General features: G+C 38.4%; 1 protein-coding gene across 1 annotated transcript in view; it reads right to left on the bottom strand.

The window, feature by feature from the left end:
• LOC128740599 (uncharacterized) overlaps positions 1-1,556 on the bottom strand; it is a 153,323-nt gene extending 151,767 nt beyond the window's left edge. The window contains exon 1 of the mRNA XM_053836160.1: positions 1,421-1,556. Coding sequence (XP_053692135.1) covers positions 1,421-1,556 — 136 coding nt within the window. The remainder of the gene's footprint in view (positions 1-1,420) is intronic.
• Positions 1,557-15,360: the final 13,804 nt, after the last annotated feature.

Here is a 15,360-nt window from a genome sequence, read left to right as displayed (position 1 = left end):
CTGACAACCAATTGCAATTCTTTATTTCATTTAGTATTGTGGAATAAATATGCTAGGAATTATTTAACAAAAGCACCTAAATGTTGTGCTTCTCGTCTGCGCGGGGTAAAATGCCCCACCTGCGGTATAATATGCCCAATGCTGTAATTTGAGTATTTCTACCAGTGACAGACCAACTCTATTTTGTAGAAAGTAAAACTATTTCTTTTGTTTTCAAAATATCGTATCTTTATATAAAATAACCCTAGTTTGGGCCTTCTGGTGCACTTTTTCTTTTCTGCATGGGGCACATTATACTGCAGCTGAGGCATTTTGCACCGCGTAGTTGAATTACCTGGAATTTGGACGTTGGTAGTAAATTATTCCCACCACGGTTACTCTACAATACTAATTGAATTAAATAATGGTAATAAAATTGGTGGACAAGACACAAACACGTATCACTCTTACAACATTTAAAGATAAAAACAATATTAAAAAAATTATTTTTACCTACGAGTCGACCGGTTTCAGGCATTCTATGCCTATCATCAGGACGATGCCGATGTCCAACTGATTACGCATTGTTTATCTGGTTGTATCCACGTCGAAGAGCGGGAGAAATTGTTAACTTGATCTCACTTTTTTGCCAATCCAAAGAGAGGGGAAATTATTGGTGGATCATCTCCATTCATAAGAGGTTTCTCTGCATTGGCGATATACATTGATTCCCATGCATTTAGCAGTGAAACCTTCTTAATGGTTTTGATTAATTTCGCACTCTCCCAATTTATTTTATGCCGTAATTCTTCACTGTGCGCTGCTACACTAGAGTCACATGATCGGCTGTGCTCCACGGCCTTCCTATGTTCCCTTAGTCTAATTTTAAATTTGCGACGTGTTTGTCCAATGTAGATAGCGGGGCAATCTTGGCATGGAATTTGATATATTCCAGATTGTTCCTCAAGCGGGATTTTGTCTTTGAGGTTGCACAACATTTCCCGTAGAGTGCAGCTGCTTTTGAAGGCTGTCGCAAATCCATGTTGGTGAAGAATGTTTTTGATCGAGTTTGTTATAATTGGATAAAACGGTAGGCTGATCCTAACTTTCTCATCGCTGTCTGATTGAAGAGTTGTTGCATTCTGTCGGTGTCTTTTCCGTTCATGTTTCCGCAGGATTTTGTTCACAAAGTTGCTGTCATATCCATTCTGTCCGGCGATTTTGTGTATTTTCTCCCTTTCCGCATTAAACTCTTCTTCTTCTAACGGTATATTGAAAAGGCGGTGGGCCATCGAGTGGAATGCTGCTTGCTTTTGGGCTCCAAAATGGTTGGAGTCGGATGTTATGAAACGGTCTGTTGAAGTTGGTTTACGGTAGATGCCAAATTTCAAAGTTTTGTCTTCTTTTATTGAGATGCGAAGATCTAAAAACGGGAGTGTACCGTCTTGTTCTTTTTCAACCGTAAATCTGATCGAGTCGTGTTTCGAGTTCAGTAGGTTGAGCGTTTGTGGCAAATAGCGTTCCTTCACCAAAGCAAACACATCGTCGACGTACCGCTTCCAAACCCGGGGGAACATTTTGTCTTTTTGTACCTCGGTCTCAAAATCGCTCATAAATACTTCAGCTAATAGCGGTGAAAGCTTACTTCCCATGCTAAGGCCAAAGTTTTGTTTGTAAAACTTCCCGCGAAACATGAATAAGTTCTGCTTCATACACAACTGTGCCACAGAAAGATAAGCCGCAATGTGGTTCGAGGGGACTTGTTTTCGTTCTAAATGTGCACGTAAGCTTTTTAAGGCGTCTTCAACGGGTACACTGGGGAACAGAGAAGCAACATCGAACGACACCATGATCTCACTGCGTCGTATCTCGAGGTCTTTAATCTGATCTACAAGTTCTATCGAGTTTTTTTACACTCTTGCCGTGAGTCACAGGATATCGTTTGATCTCATCTACCAGCCAAGCCGCCATTTTCTCGGTTGGTGTACAGATGTTTGACGAAATTGGACGCATAGACAATGGATTCTTATGGATTTTGGGTAGGCAGTATAGTGAGGCGACCTTCGGATTCGGTACGTAAAGACGTCGCTCAAGCTTTTCATCCCCCATTAGCCGTGCCACTTTTTGTCGAACAACGTTAGCCTCGTCTGAGGCTATGATGAGAAAGTTAGGATCAGCCTACCGTTTTATCCAATTATAACAAACTCGATCAAAAACATTCTTCACCAACATGGATTTGCGACAGCCTTCAAAAGCAGCTGCACTCTACGGGAAATGTTGTGCAACCTCAAAGACAAAATCCCGCTTGAGGAACAATCTGGAATATATCAAATTCCATGCCAAGATTGCCCCGCTATCTACATTGGACAAACACGTCGCAAATTTAAAATTAGACTAAGGGAACATAGGAAGGCCGTGGAGCACAGCCGATCATGTGACTCTAGTGTAGCAGCGCACAGTGAAGAATTACGGCATAAAATAAATTGGGAGAGTGCGAAATTAATCAAAACCATTAAGAAGGTTTCACTGCTAAATGCATGGGAATCAATGTATATCGCCAATGCAGAGAAACCTCTTATGAATGGAGATGATCCACCAATAATTTCCCCTCTCTTTGGATTGGCAAAAAAGTGAGATCAAGTTAACAATTTCTCCCGCTCTTCGACGTGGATACAACCAGATAAACAATGCGTAATCAGTTGGACATCGGCATCGTCCTGATGATAGGCATAGAATGCCTGAAACCGGTCGACTCGTAGGTAAAAATAATTTTTTTAATATTGTTTTTATCTTTAAATGTTGTAAGAGTGATACGTGTTTGTGTCTTGTCCACCAATTTTATTATTGTGGTGCTCTTACGGTGGCGCGAAAGCAAGAAAAAGTAAATAATGGTAATTGACTTGAACTTAGATCTGTTTCCTATGTTTATAGCCACATTTGCAAGGGGGGCAAATTGCACCACCGCAAGTGGGGCATATTGGCCTGCTTTTACTTATTTGAAAAAATATTAATGCTAAAGCAAATCAAGCGTTTCATACCGTCATTTTTGGCAGAGATGTCTTTTTGAAGTTCACTTTACGCAATCGAATCGCAACAACCGGTTATTTACAGATTTTGACAAGAAAATAGCTTATATAAAAGACGCCAAAAGTTACATCGGAAGCTGTTCAAAAACAAATTTATTTTTGTTTTGTTTTTACAGCATGTGACAACTGTCATACTTGCATAGTAGACTAGTTCCATCAAATACTATGGATTCTGGGTGGCTTTGCATTTTAATTTCGCTTGATTAGGGAAAAACGAAGGTAGGGCACATTGGCCAGGGGGGGGCACGTTATACACAATTCCCCTAACCCATGTTCCAAGTCCATGTAAACAAACCACTGATAGATGTCAAAGAAGTGAGGTTATGCTCACCCGTGCAAAACCTTATATTATCTGTCACTAACACGTGTGTAAAATGAGAAGGCGAAACAAACACTATGATGGTCTAGTTCACCCTACTGCCAGTAGATGGTGCTGATGGCATACATTTTACTCATGTATGAGAAAATCAAAGACTGGCGTATCTAGTTCCTTTAATAATCTATGATTTAACCAAACATTTAATAACCTTTAATACCTATAATTATCACGTAGTTCAAACCTCGTCATAATTTTATGTTTAAAAATAGCTGTTTTTCATATTACTTTTAGTAATTACTGTATAGTGTTTGGGCAGTGCACTCTATAATTTTACAATAAAAAATCAGAAGGGTTATGTTTTAAACATAACTACGTGAGAAAACAAATGGTTGGTTTTTTCATGGAAATCCCTCTGGATTGAGCTATCATTATCTGCTTTATCATTGGCTGATTTTTGGTTTAGCAGCTATATCGATGCTAACAATATGTTCCCCGCAGTCAACCACAGAAAGATTTGCGCCTTAGTAAAATTGAATATCTGATTGTTTTCATTTTTGTTAAACATTCGAAGCGGATGATAATTTAGGCCAAATAGAATTTCCTAGTCCTGTCAGCGTTGACAGGACAAAGCCACTGTCAGCCCGGAATTATTCATTTGGTGTACCCTACCAACAACCGCAGCAGCAGTAACAACCGGCTGACCACCCAAATGCAATGGCAGCAGCAGAGAAGTCTGCAAACTTTTTCCTCACGGTCTGTTGTTGTATTGTCTCTCAAATGTTTCCACTTGATGCGACGGTTCAGTGAGTTAACACAGCAAACAAATATCCCTCCCGCATAGAAGCGAAACCATCAAGGAGTGGAAATTCTTAATGTTGTTTTCCACTCCTGTCGTAAAACACCCGGCACGCACATCTGGCAAGATCGCATCCCAGCGCAGCGTGGGAAAAGTAGAATATGGAAACCGTGGGAAACCACGCTATCACTCTCTCCGCTTTCCACTATTCCAGTGCACCGATCGATGCAGCGTGGGAGGTAGGAATAACCGCTTAGAGGTAGCAGCTAGGCTAGGTTAAGAGTGCTAGAATTAAGGAAAATCAGTTTGTAACTCGGTAGTGAATAAAGAGGACGTAAGTCCTTTTTCCTTAAGTTCACCATGCCTTTTCATTAACTGGCGCCCGAATAGGGACCAGTAGTGTGAAATTAAGTTAAATGGTGAAAAGTGCAGTGAAACCACCAAGTAGAGTTGCAACGCTAGAGTTTCGCAACCGCTTGGAAAAACATCTTGCACCAGATAGCGGAACTGTAAGAGGATTTCCGCATCTGTCATCTTTGACAAAATCTGGTCTGACCGCACTCTGCAGCCGTACGAGTCAGGTCCCGGAGTATCCAGAACAGCTAGAAACTCGTATCTGGAGAAAAGGAAAACTACCGGTCGTACTGGGAGGACAGAAAGTCACACGCTGGTTTCACCTCGACCTGGTTTCAATTGCAACCCGGCAATTGGTCGAGATCAACAAGATAATAGGACCCGTCAACACTCTGAACACGCGCTTGAAAGGATCTCCAGACTTTCCACTGGAAGAGGATTGGAAACGGAGTCTACGTGTCCCGCAGTCTCCGTGGCATACCCACGAGATGTTCAGAATTATATTGTAAGTAAAAATCAAAAATCTATTTAGAAAACTAACACAAGTGAAAATCAAAATAAATAAAAAATAATAACCAATTAACAAAGTAGTAACTAATAACAACAAAGTGAAGTGAATTTAAATTATTTTTATCAAACATTCTGGTTAAATTCATACACCTAGAAGAATTAAAATCCTCTGACATTAAATCATGTGTTTCACTGGTAACAAAACGCAGTGCTAACTTTTGACAAGCATAAATTGCTTGACCGTGCGTAAGTTAAGTTTACTTGACAAAATATATAAAATTTACATTCGCGACGATTCTGGCGAAGTATTCGTATTTGTATAATTCATCGCATTCGAAAGAGTGAGAAATTTGCAATACTTTACGAGAACTAGAAGTAGTTATTGACATATCAAAATTCATCAACATACACTTCACGAAATAAATAAAATACAAATTCGCAACGATCACTAGCCAGATTTAAAAAAAAACAGCTTTTGAACAACCCAGCAAAAGTAGCAAAATTTAAAAAAAAACCTCTTGACTGTCTCAGTCCCCTGACGACAAATTGCATTTCACCACAAAGATAATTCCAGAAACCAGAACTACTGACGACAACTAATCTAGTTAGATAATTCCAATGAATTGATTTTTCAATAATTAATATTGAATCGAAGTTTTGCTTTGACGACAAATTATACTACTTTATAAACTGAACTAGTAATAAATGCAATACAAATGCATCAAACATCTTCAAATTATTTTAAGATTGTTTAAATTGCAAACAGTTAACAGAATATGAGAAGCGTTACAGGATAGTTGAAGAATATAATTGAATGAAGTTTCTTTCGGCTTTACAGTCATAAAAAATAACAGAACAATAGTGTTTTTTCTCTTCTATTGACGTTTTAAATAATATATATTCTTTTTCAAGACCCTACAAAACACAGACATTTTTAATTCGTCATGGTTCAAACATTTCCATTGCCATATAATTTATACCCTCAATCACTCAACTTCTGACTTAAGACAGTTAATAAACAGATCAAAAAACTACTTAATGACAGCATAATAAGACCATCCCGACTGGATCAATCAAATAAAAAAAGTATTGACTAGTTATAAACTACCAAGAAGGCAACCCAAAGACTATCAGCGATAAATATCCTATCCCTGATACCTCAACTGTTTTAGCTAACAATAACTATTTCACAACGTTAGCCCTAACATCTGGATTTCACCAGATTCCAATGTCACAATAAAATATAGAAAAAATGGCATTCTCCGTCAACAATGGCAAATACGACTCAGTGCTTAAAATTATCAGTTGATACCTATAAAATTGAATATCAACTCGCTTCCTATGTAGTTGATATTTATCAGCATGAAAATCAATTTCAATATCAAGTCATGATATTATTGGAACAGATAATCATTATTCCATCTCTAAAACTGAATATCAAATATCAGTATCAACGAATTTGAAAATGATACTCAAAAAATGTCAGTTATATCTCGAGGTGTTGATATTTTCACTAAGCGTTGTTTTCACCATAAACGTTTGATTTCAACGCAAATCGCACAAACAATTATCTCAACTTTAAAGGAAATTGTCATCACAAAGCCTTCTGCAATCTGTTGCGTCCCAATCCACTAGAATATAAATATTCAGTGCAAGGCGCTGAAACTGATATTCATATTCATTGCCATAATAATATTCAGCTCTGATTTTTTTTGTAACGCATTATGAATTTCTCAAAACGAATACACAGCAACATCGAAATTCAGCGGCTTAGTATCAATGAATTTTTATTCCAATGATATTCATATTCCTTCTAGAAAAAAGAATTTTGATATTGTATTAACTCAAAATCAATCATTTTGAGTTTCGATAAAGTGATTTTTTTCAGCACATACGAGTTCATTCGATTACCATTTAAACTGATAAACGCACCCTCTATTTTTCAAAGAGTAATGGGTGATATACTACGAGAACATATTGAAAAATATTGTCATGCTCACATTGATGATTTTATTATTTTTGGAAAAGCGTTCCATGAACAGTTGGAAATTTTAAAAATTATCCTTAAAACACTGCGAAAATTCAAAATTTAGCCTGATAAATCAGAATTTTTGAAAAGCAAAATCGAATTTCTAGGATTTATCGTTCCAGAAAGTTCTTAAACCAAACATGAATAGAGTCAAATGCATTCAAAATATCCAAAACCAACTTTTTGGAAAAAGATTTAAGATTCCTCAGACTATCCGGATATTATAGACGTTTTGTAAAAGAAGCCTTTGACAAAACTTTTAAGAGGAGAGGATGGCCACAGCCAAATAAAAAAATACAAATTTAACTAATCTAATGATGTTCTAGCTTTTTCAGACTTCGAAAAACCGTTCATCCTTACTACTTGCGATAAAGCACTAGGATCTGTGCTTTCTCAACAATTTTACGACGGTGATCGTCCAATAACTTTTATTTCCAGGACGGATGAAAATTACGCTACCAACAAAACATATTCACGGATCATCTTCGACTAACATTCACACTTGCTCCAAAAATTAACAAAAATCCTTTCCCGAAGAACATGATTATCAAATGTTCTATAAACCCAGAAAATCCAACGTAGTAGCTGTCGCGCTATCCCGAATCCAAATCAAATCCCTAACTCCCACTCAACACTCGTCTGATGACGACGATAGTTGTTTCTTACCATTAACTGAAGCTCCCATAAACGTTTTTCGTAACCAGTTAATCTTTCAAATTGGAAAAAGATCAACAGATCAGCACATCGTCCCATTCGAAAGACATAACAGACACATCCCTACGGAACCGAGCTTCCCAAAGCAGTTCCTTAAAGCCAAATTAAAACAATTTTTCAATATCGCAATAATGAATGGCATTTTTACAAACGAACCAACTATGTGAAATATTCAGGAAATTCATAAAGAACAATATAACTCAAAAATATTTAAAGTTAAAGTTTTTCCAAAACCCATATAATAGATCTTAATAGTGAAGAAGAACAATTAGAAGAAGTAAAAACCACTCAATTTCGTTAATCGAAATACTAAAGAAAATTCAGAACAAATAAAAAAAATACTTCTCACAAATGCACAAGTTAGTTTTGAAAATAACAAAAACACAAATAATGCAACATGTAAAAACATACTAGATTTGTAAAACAAAAAATATGAACTATAAAAATAAAATAAACAAAACCTCAACAATTTCTTCAAGTCAAAACTCATACTCATCCTGGAGAAATAATGCATATAGATATAGGTATTTGCTTCAATATTCAATTTTTCTTTAGAAAACTTTTCAAAACACCCGTTAATAAATCTGAGACTAACGGTCAAGTAGAAAGTTGCCATTCTACACTTAGGAAAATAGCTAGATATATAAAGTCATTCAATCCTGACATTACTGTTAATATTCAAGAAGCAACACACACATATAAAAGTCTATACACTCTTTTGTAAAAAACACCAACAAATATTTATCTAGGAAAGAACACAATGACTTTTCAAACGAAACACTAACAGAGATTAGAAACCGTAACAATAAAAAAATGTTTGAAACGTTTTAAAGAGAAAGAAGAAAAGATTATCCCAAAAACTTACCAATCATACGAAACAAATACTTACACATACGAAAAAGCGCACACTAATAATAAACGTGCAAGTAGATATTAGCCCATTAAGATAAAAGAAGATCATAACATGTACAATCCATTGTATAAGCCAATTGAAATTAAGAAAGATAGCTTGTCAGAAACCTTTGTAAAATTAAAACCAGCCACTCCACGACATTCTCGACGATTGAATGCTATAGGAACCGCATGGAAATTGATATCCAGAACACCCGACGCCGATGATCAGAGAATCCTCATCTCAAATCTCAATACGCGCATTCAACAAAACAATAATCATGTTGTGATCAACGAGGTGATAAGTCGCCGTATAGAAACAATAACGGACATTACCAACCGACTGCTTAGGATGGAAAAAGAAAATATACAAGCACAGTTAAACAAACACGACATCCATATCGTATCATTCGAGCAACTACTCTCTCGATCAACCACACAAGTAACGATGAATTCAATTCACCTAGCTTATATACTAAAAGATCCACAGTTAACAAAAACAATTTTCGAATACAACTACATTGATTCCATTATTAGAAACGACAAACGAATCACGATGAAACAGAATTACCTTTTAAGAAATGATACTGAAACCTACGAACTCAATCAAGGTTGTAAAGATATCGGTGAATATTTCTTGTGTGACAAATCGATGCTAAGCCATACCCCAGAGTGCATCCACTCTAATTGTACGGTCGAAAAAACTTATTCCAACGGTCTAATAAAACGAATAGATTAAGCCACAGTACTAATAAATGATGCTGTCGCAGATGTCACATCAAATTGCAGCAACGCTAATAAGACTCTGACCGGTTCGTTCCTAATACAGTTCGTGAATTGCAGTTTACGAATCAATGGAGAATATTACGCAAATTTGGAGACTATCGTTCCAGGAAACACGTTCTACCCGACTATTGGACTTCACATCGCTGAGCACCACCTGATAGACGCTCTCCCGGTCGAATACTTGCAACAGCTCACTCTGAAACACCGCGAGCAGCTCCAGTTACTGCACGAAGGACACGATTTGTTTAATTGGAAATTCAATATATTCGGATCCATTGGAACTTCGGTAATTGTGACCCTGATAATTATTATTATCTTTTGTTATCTCTCCAGTAAACCAAAGACCAGCATCAAAGTCAAACCATCCAAAGAACAGCAGTCATCGACATCCAATCGACTTTGCGGACAAAGTCATTTAAGACGAGAGGAGTTAACACAGCAAACAAATATCCCTCCCGCATAGAAGCGAAACCATCAAGGAGTGGAAATTCTTAATGTTGTTTTCCACTCCTGTCGTAAAACACCCGGCACGCACATCTGGCAAGATCGCATCCCAGCGCAGCGTGGGAAAAGTAGAATATGGAAACCGTGGGAAACCACGCTATCACTCTCTCCGCTTTCCACTATTCCAGTGCACCGATCGATGCAGCGTGGGAGGTAGGAATAACCGCTTAGAGGTAGCAGCTAGGCTAGGTTAAGAGTGCTAGAATTAAGGAAAATCAGTTTGTAACTCGGTAGTGAATAAAGAGGACGTAAGTCCTTTTTCCTTAAGTTCACCATGTCTTTTTATTAACTAGTGTTTGTTTGTTTTGCGAAAATCTAGCCCGGGACGAGGGGCACCTCGACGCCGAGGGAGTTTTCATTTGGGGGGGTACATGATTTATGCGACTGCCTGGTGGACCGTCCAACTATGCCTGAACCGGGTATAATTCTGTATTTTACTGGTCGGTTACCCCGGGCAGCCAGCGACCGGTGTCGGGCACGAAATAGCTAAGAGCGGTTTGTGTTTTAACAATTCCGTCAATTACGGCTGAATGAACATGCATATCTGAAGTGTGCTGAAAACTACAGTTTCAGACTATCGCAGTTGTCAAGTCGCTCGGTTGCAATTTAATGTTCATACTTTAGTTATTTATAATTAAATGTGTCTGGCAAACATTTTGATAAAAGCTTTTAATCAAATTAGAACGACTTATTCCAAAACAAATTGGAAACAGCATTGCTATGATTAATCACGAAAATATTTTTGCCAAATTAAAGCATCAAAGCGTAGTCGGCAGATATACCTACTAGTTAGAACAAAAAATAACTCCCAAACCAAAAATGTACTACCTTTTAAGCGAAAAACTAATCCCGAAAAAGGACAAGCTGGAAAAATATTTGCATTCAACACGGATTCTGTGAGTCGTTTTTTTTTATTTTAAACACAGATTTAAACTACATCAAAGGCTCATAATGGATTATTTTAATTAAACAAGGTCATAAAAAAACCCTTTACTGAAGAGTTACGTGGCAGACAAAAACGGCAGCAGCTTAAAACCTTATCGATGGGGGCAACGCTGCTGTGCTGCTGAAAGAACGACCAACAGCAGCGACGAGTGTTGGCCGGCGGAGTACGTATAGAAGAGTGCTGTGCCGTTGAGCACGAGCTTATAGGCGGAAAAAATATCTCAGTGCAGTTCAGCTACTGAAAACTTAGCAGCCTCCGGCCGTACGGAAACGGACGAGGTACAGAGGGAAAAACTTGCAGCGGGTGGGTGCGGGAAAGAATGGAATGAAAAAAAAAATTAAAAATAAAATAGCAGAAAAACTGAACCGAAAGCATGATTGCAAACGACGGCTGGCCACTTCCTGGGGAAATCTAGCCTCTTCGTAAATGTTTGAAAAGCTTTCGTAATTAGAACCAATCTAGTGGATGTTTTTCCCTTTGGGTGACTACCGGAAAACCCTGAGCCTGAGCTGCTGTATTCTGCTGTGTACTTATTGTAAATGAACTCGTTTACGTCCATAAAAGTCTTGGTTAGAGTGAGTAATTAAGGGTAGGAACTTTTATTTTTGGTAGGTGTTCGCGATAAGCTACGTGTATTAATATGTTTCGCTGCGATGATTTGAGATATACAGTGATCATTTTTAAATTGATTAGATTATTAAGTGTCGTTTTTATTTCTAGCGAAAGTTTTGATTGCGAATAGAATACAGTTTCGTACAATTTCAATCAATAACAATATAAAATATATTTTCCAACTCTCTGTTATTCTAGAGATATTCTAAATTAGTGATTTACAGAGCTTTTTACTTTGATTTCACACCACATAATTGGTTTCTAGCGCTTACAACAATACTATAAATTAATTATAATATTTTCAATGGTTCAAACTCACCAGGTATTGGCATAAATTAGAAAAATTACCTGAAATTAGAGAAAACATCTATTAATTCATTGATAGGATAACCTTAAACAGAAAATTTTATGTTTGTTTTATTCAGCATAATTCTAGTAAAATAAGCAAAGCTGAAAATAGTTTGTAGCCAACGGCAACCATCCCCTCCGTTTACGTCGAATAAACTAACCAGAAAAGGTACGTTTTGTGATAGGTCAGTCCACACATCCGAAATCTCCTCCGTAACCACAACGCCCTGGGACTCGGAAGCAAAAGAGGCCTTCCGTGCCCACTCCACGACTCCCAGACCAGGAGTCGGAGCTTTGGCAGCTCCCCCTTCTGGGTTGCTGCGCCTTTCCGAGGCAAGAGCTTATATCTGGCGCCCAACGTAAAATTACGGTTCCTAGGAGAAAAAAAAATATTCCTTGAATATTTTTTCTTTATTAGTTGTGGGGGAGATTTCGAGGTTAAGCTCAAACTCACTCTGGTTACATCACATACGTTTAATTGATTGCTTTTGTTGAAGTATCGCGTTGGGATTACAACATGGCGACAGCCGATACCCCGCTATTTGTTAACTAAGTAATTAAAAAAAATACTGTCATCGTTTACTGGTCTATAGTTGAGTTAAGCAGAACCAGGTAATAAGAAGCAAGACGTGTGAAACCGCATTGCTTAAAGAATAAGTTGAGTATTCTTCATATGACGTTTATTCTTTAGTCATTACAAAACATAATGCCCAACCACAATCGTCGTCGTTCTGTTTCGGGACGGGACTTCGGTTCTCTCTATCGTAGTATGCGAGTAGATCATTTATCTTCGGGAGAACTTGATTACGAATTATTGCTTCGTAACGAGGGCATTAGCGACGATGAATCACGGAGTAAGCGTCGTCGACGATTAAACGGGATTCTTAAAGCCGAGCGGGAAGGACAAACATTTACAATCCACTACGATCAAGATCCGGAAATTGATCTCGAAATTTGTCGATATATACTTAAAGAATTACACAGCCTTTTACTGTCTGCTCCACGAAGTGAAATAACTCCGTGTAAAGCTAGACTATTGCATTTAGGCCATCGTCTAGTGGTGATTAAAAACAATGTTGCCGACGAATTGGGAGAGAAGGCAAACGATGAATTTAACAAAGTTCGAGAACTATTTTCGGAGCATTTCTGGGATGATGCCAATTTTTTCTCAGAGAACATAGAGCTAAACTCTGTCGAAGAGGTAGAAAGTGATAACACTGAGGCCTGTGCGTCGGGCGGGACACCAGTTACGGTTGCGCAAGCACACCCTACTGGGGCCATTGCTAAGGCGAGAACTAGTACCCAGTTCGTATCCCAGGAAGATTTTAAGTCAGCCATGACTCACCTAGGAAGTCTGATTAAGTCGTTATCGACACAGTTAACAGACATGAAAAATCAGTTTAATCAACCAGTTCCCAATTTGAATGAGACAAATCCCTTTTTAAATGACATTGTGCCAACTATTAATCCGCCTTCCGCAACCGTTACAATGGAAGGGTTGAATGGGAATACTAGAACCTCAACAGTAACTACAAGCGCAATGGTCAACAGCATCCCGTTTCCGCCACCAAGAGCAACCGCAACTTCCACAAACCAGCATAGTTTCAATAACCCACTTTCCGAAAGTATTGGTATCAATCGGCCAGGTGGCAACTGGTTTAATAATGTTAACTTGAGTCCAGTTCCAAATCGGAATGAACCACCTCCGGCCTATCCCTATTCTAACGTACCGCAGTGGCCAGCAGCCTTGTTACACCAGCCGGCCTACAGTACTACGCGCAAAGTTACACCGGTTTCTCAGTGGAAAATCGTGAAATATTCAGGAAATGATCACGGGTTAGGGTTGAATCAGTTTCTCAGTCACGTGCAACAGTTAGCTATTTCAGAGCACGTAAATGAGGCCGATTTGTTTGATTCTGCCGTTCATTTATTGGGTGGCGCGGCTCTGAGTTGGTATTCATCCAGACGAAACCAAAGCTCATTGCTAGGGTGGCCGCATCTGGTACAAGAACTTAAGAACGAGTTCAGGCACCCGGAACTCGATTCGATGCTTCGATCAAAGATTTATCAAACGCATCAGCAAAAGGGGCAGTCATTTCAGCAGTACTATCTCCAAATGGAACAGCTCTTTTTGGCTATGGAACACGGAATGGCTGAGACCGAAAAATTTGATGTGTTAAAATCGAATTTGCGATATGATGGGAAGAAAGCTCTGGTAGGTAAAAATGTCCGGACGATCCGAGATTTACTAGCTATCGGAAAAGATTTAGACGCGACAGATTATTCTGTCATCACGAAAATGTTTGGCTCAAATCATCGAGAAACTTGCGCCATAACGGAACATAGCGATGTTACTAAATCATACCGTGATTACCACAGAAACACTGTGGACAATAGAAACCTCCCTAATAAACGGGGATGGAGTCTTCAAAAAAATTCAACTAATAAACCTCCTTTTCCTTTGGATAGCAAATCGGGCTCAATCAAACCTGAGAGTCCACATTCAGCCCAAGACGGGAATTCAAGCAAAACTGATCCATTATTTAAATTAGTTTCCAAACATGTTCCACCGTCGAATGGTGAATGCTTCAACTGTGGTGACTGTCACAAGATTAGAGATTGTCCTATCCCTCGAAGGGTGTTTTGTAGTGTGTGTTCCTTTAAGGGATTTACCAAAGATAATTGCCCCTATTGTTTAAAATACATGAACAGGAAAACCTAACGTCACGGGTTTTTCCGAAAGCGGGGGTAGTCGTTCTAAGAGTTGATGGATTCAATTTGTTTAAGCCCCGCTTAATAAAATATAAATGAGCATAAAATTATGCTAAATTGTGACAACACATTTTATATAAGTAGTCATGAAGACGTAGAGCAAAAATAAATGGTTCATGTAAACCACGTGTGAAATTCAGTAGAACCCGCCCTTTGGCCTTAAGTGAGATGTAAATCATTTTCCTCGAATCCCACTTTAAGGCACTTTTGTGGTATCCTGAATTCCATTAGATTATTTGAATGATCCAGTTCCCAAACCAGGAGACGTCCATGGGCCTTGCGGAATAAACTGGAGAAAAATTAAATAAATGCGCACCGAGTCTGATCCATACGGAGGCAGAACCCGACTTAAACTAAAATCCGGATAGATTTAAAGTACACGAATCGTTCGTGAAGTTTCAAGATTACGTTCGGCTTGGAGCACGAAATAGTAATCGAAGGGGAAGTTACAGCAACGACGGTGTTAATGGCGAATCTTCGCATTGCGAACCTCAGCCATGACTGCCGAAAATAATCATTTCTGTCTCTCCTGTATAAAGACCATTCATCTTTGTGGCGATCGGCGAGTTTTATCAGCGTGATCATGTGTCCGAAGATAATATGCAAATATACCCAAGTGGCTTTAGTGTCCTTATTCTTTCAGGATCCTAAGGTCCATTCGGTAAAACTATCGTATTAAAACGACGAAAGACGTATGGTGTATTTGAAGCGGCT

This window comes from Sabethes cyaneus, chromosome 3 (genome assembly GCF_943734655.1).
Source record: "Sabethes cyaneus chromosome 3, idSabCyanKW18_F2, whole genome shotgun sequence".
NCBI lineage: Eukaryota > Metazoa > Arthropoda > Insecta > Diptera > Culicidae > Sabethes > Sabethes cyaneus.
Note: the sequence above shows the minus strand (reverse complement) of the source record. Positions and strands in the feature narration are given on the sequence as shown.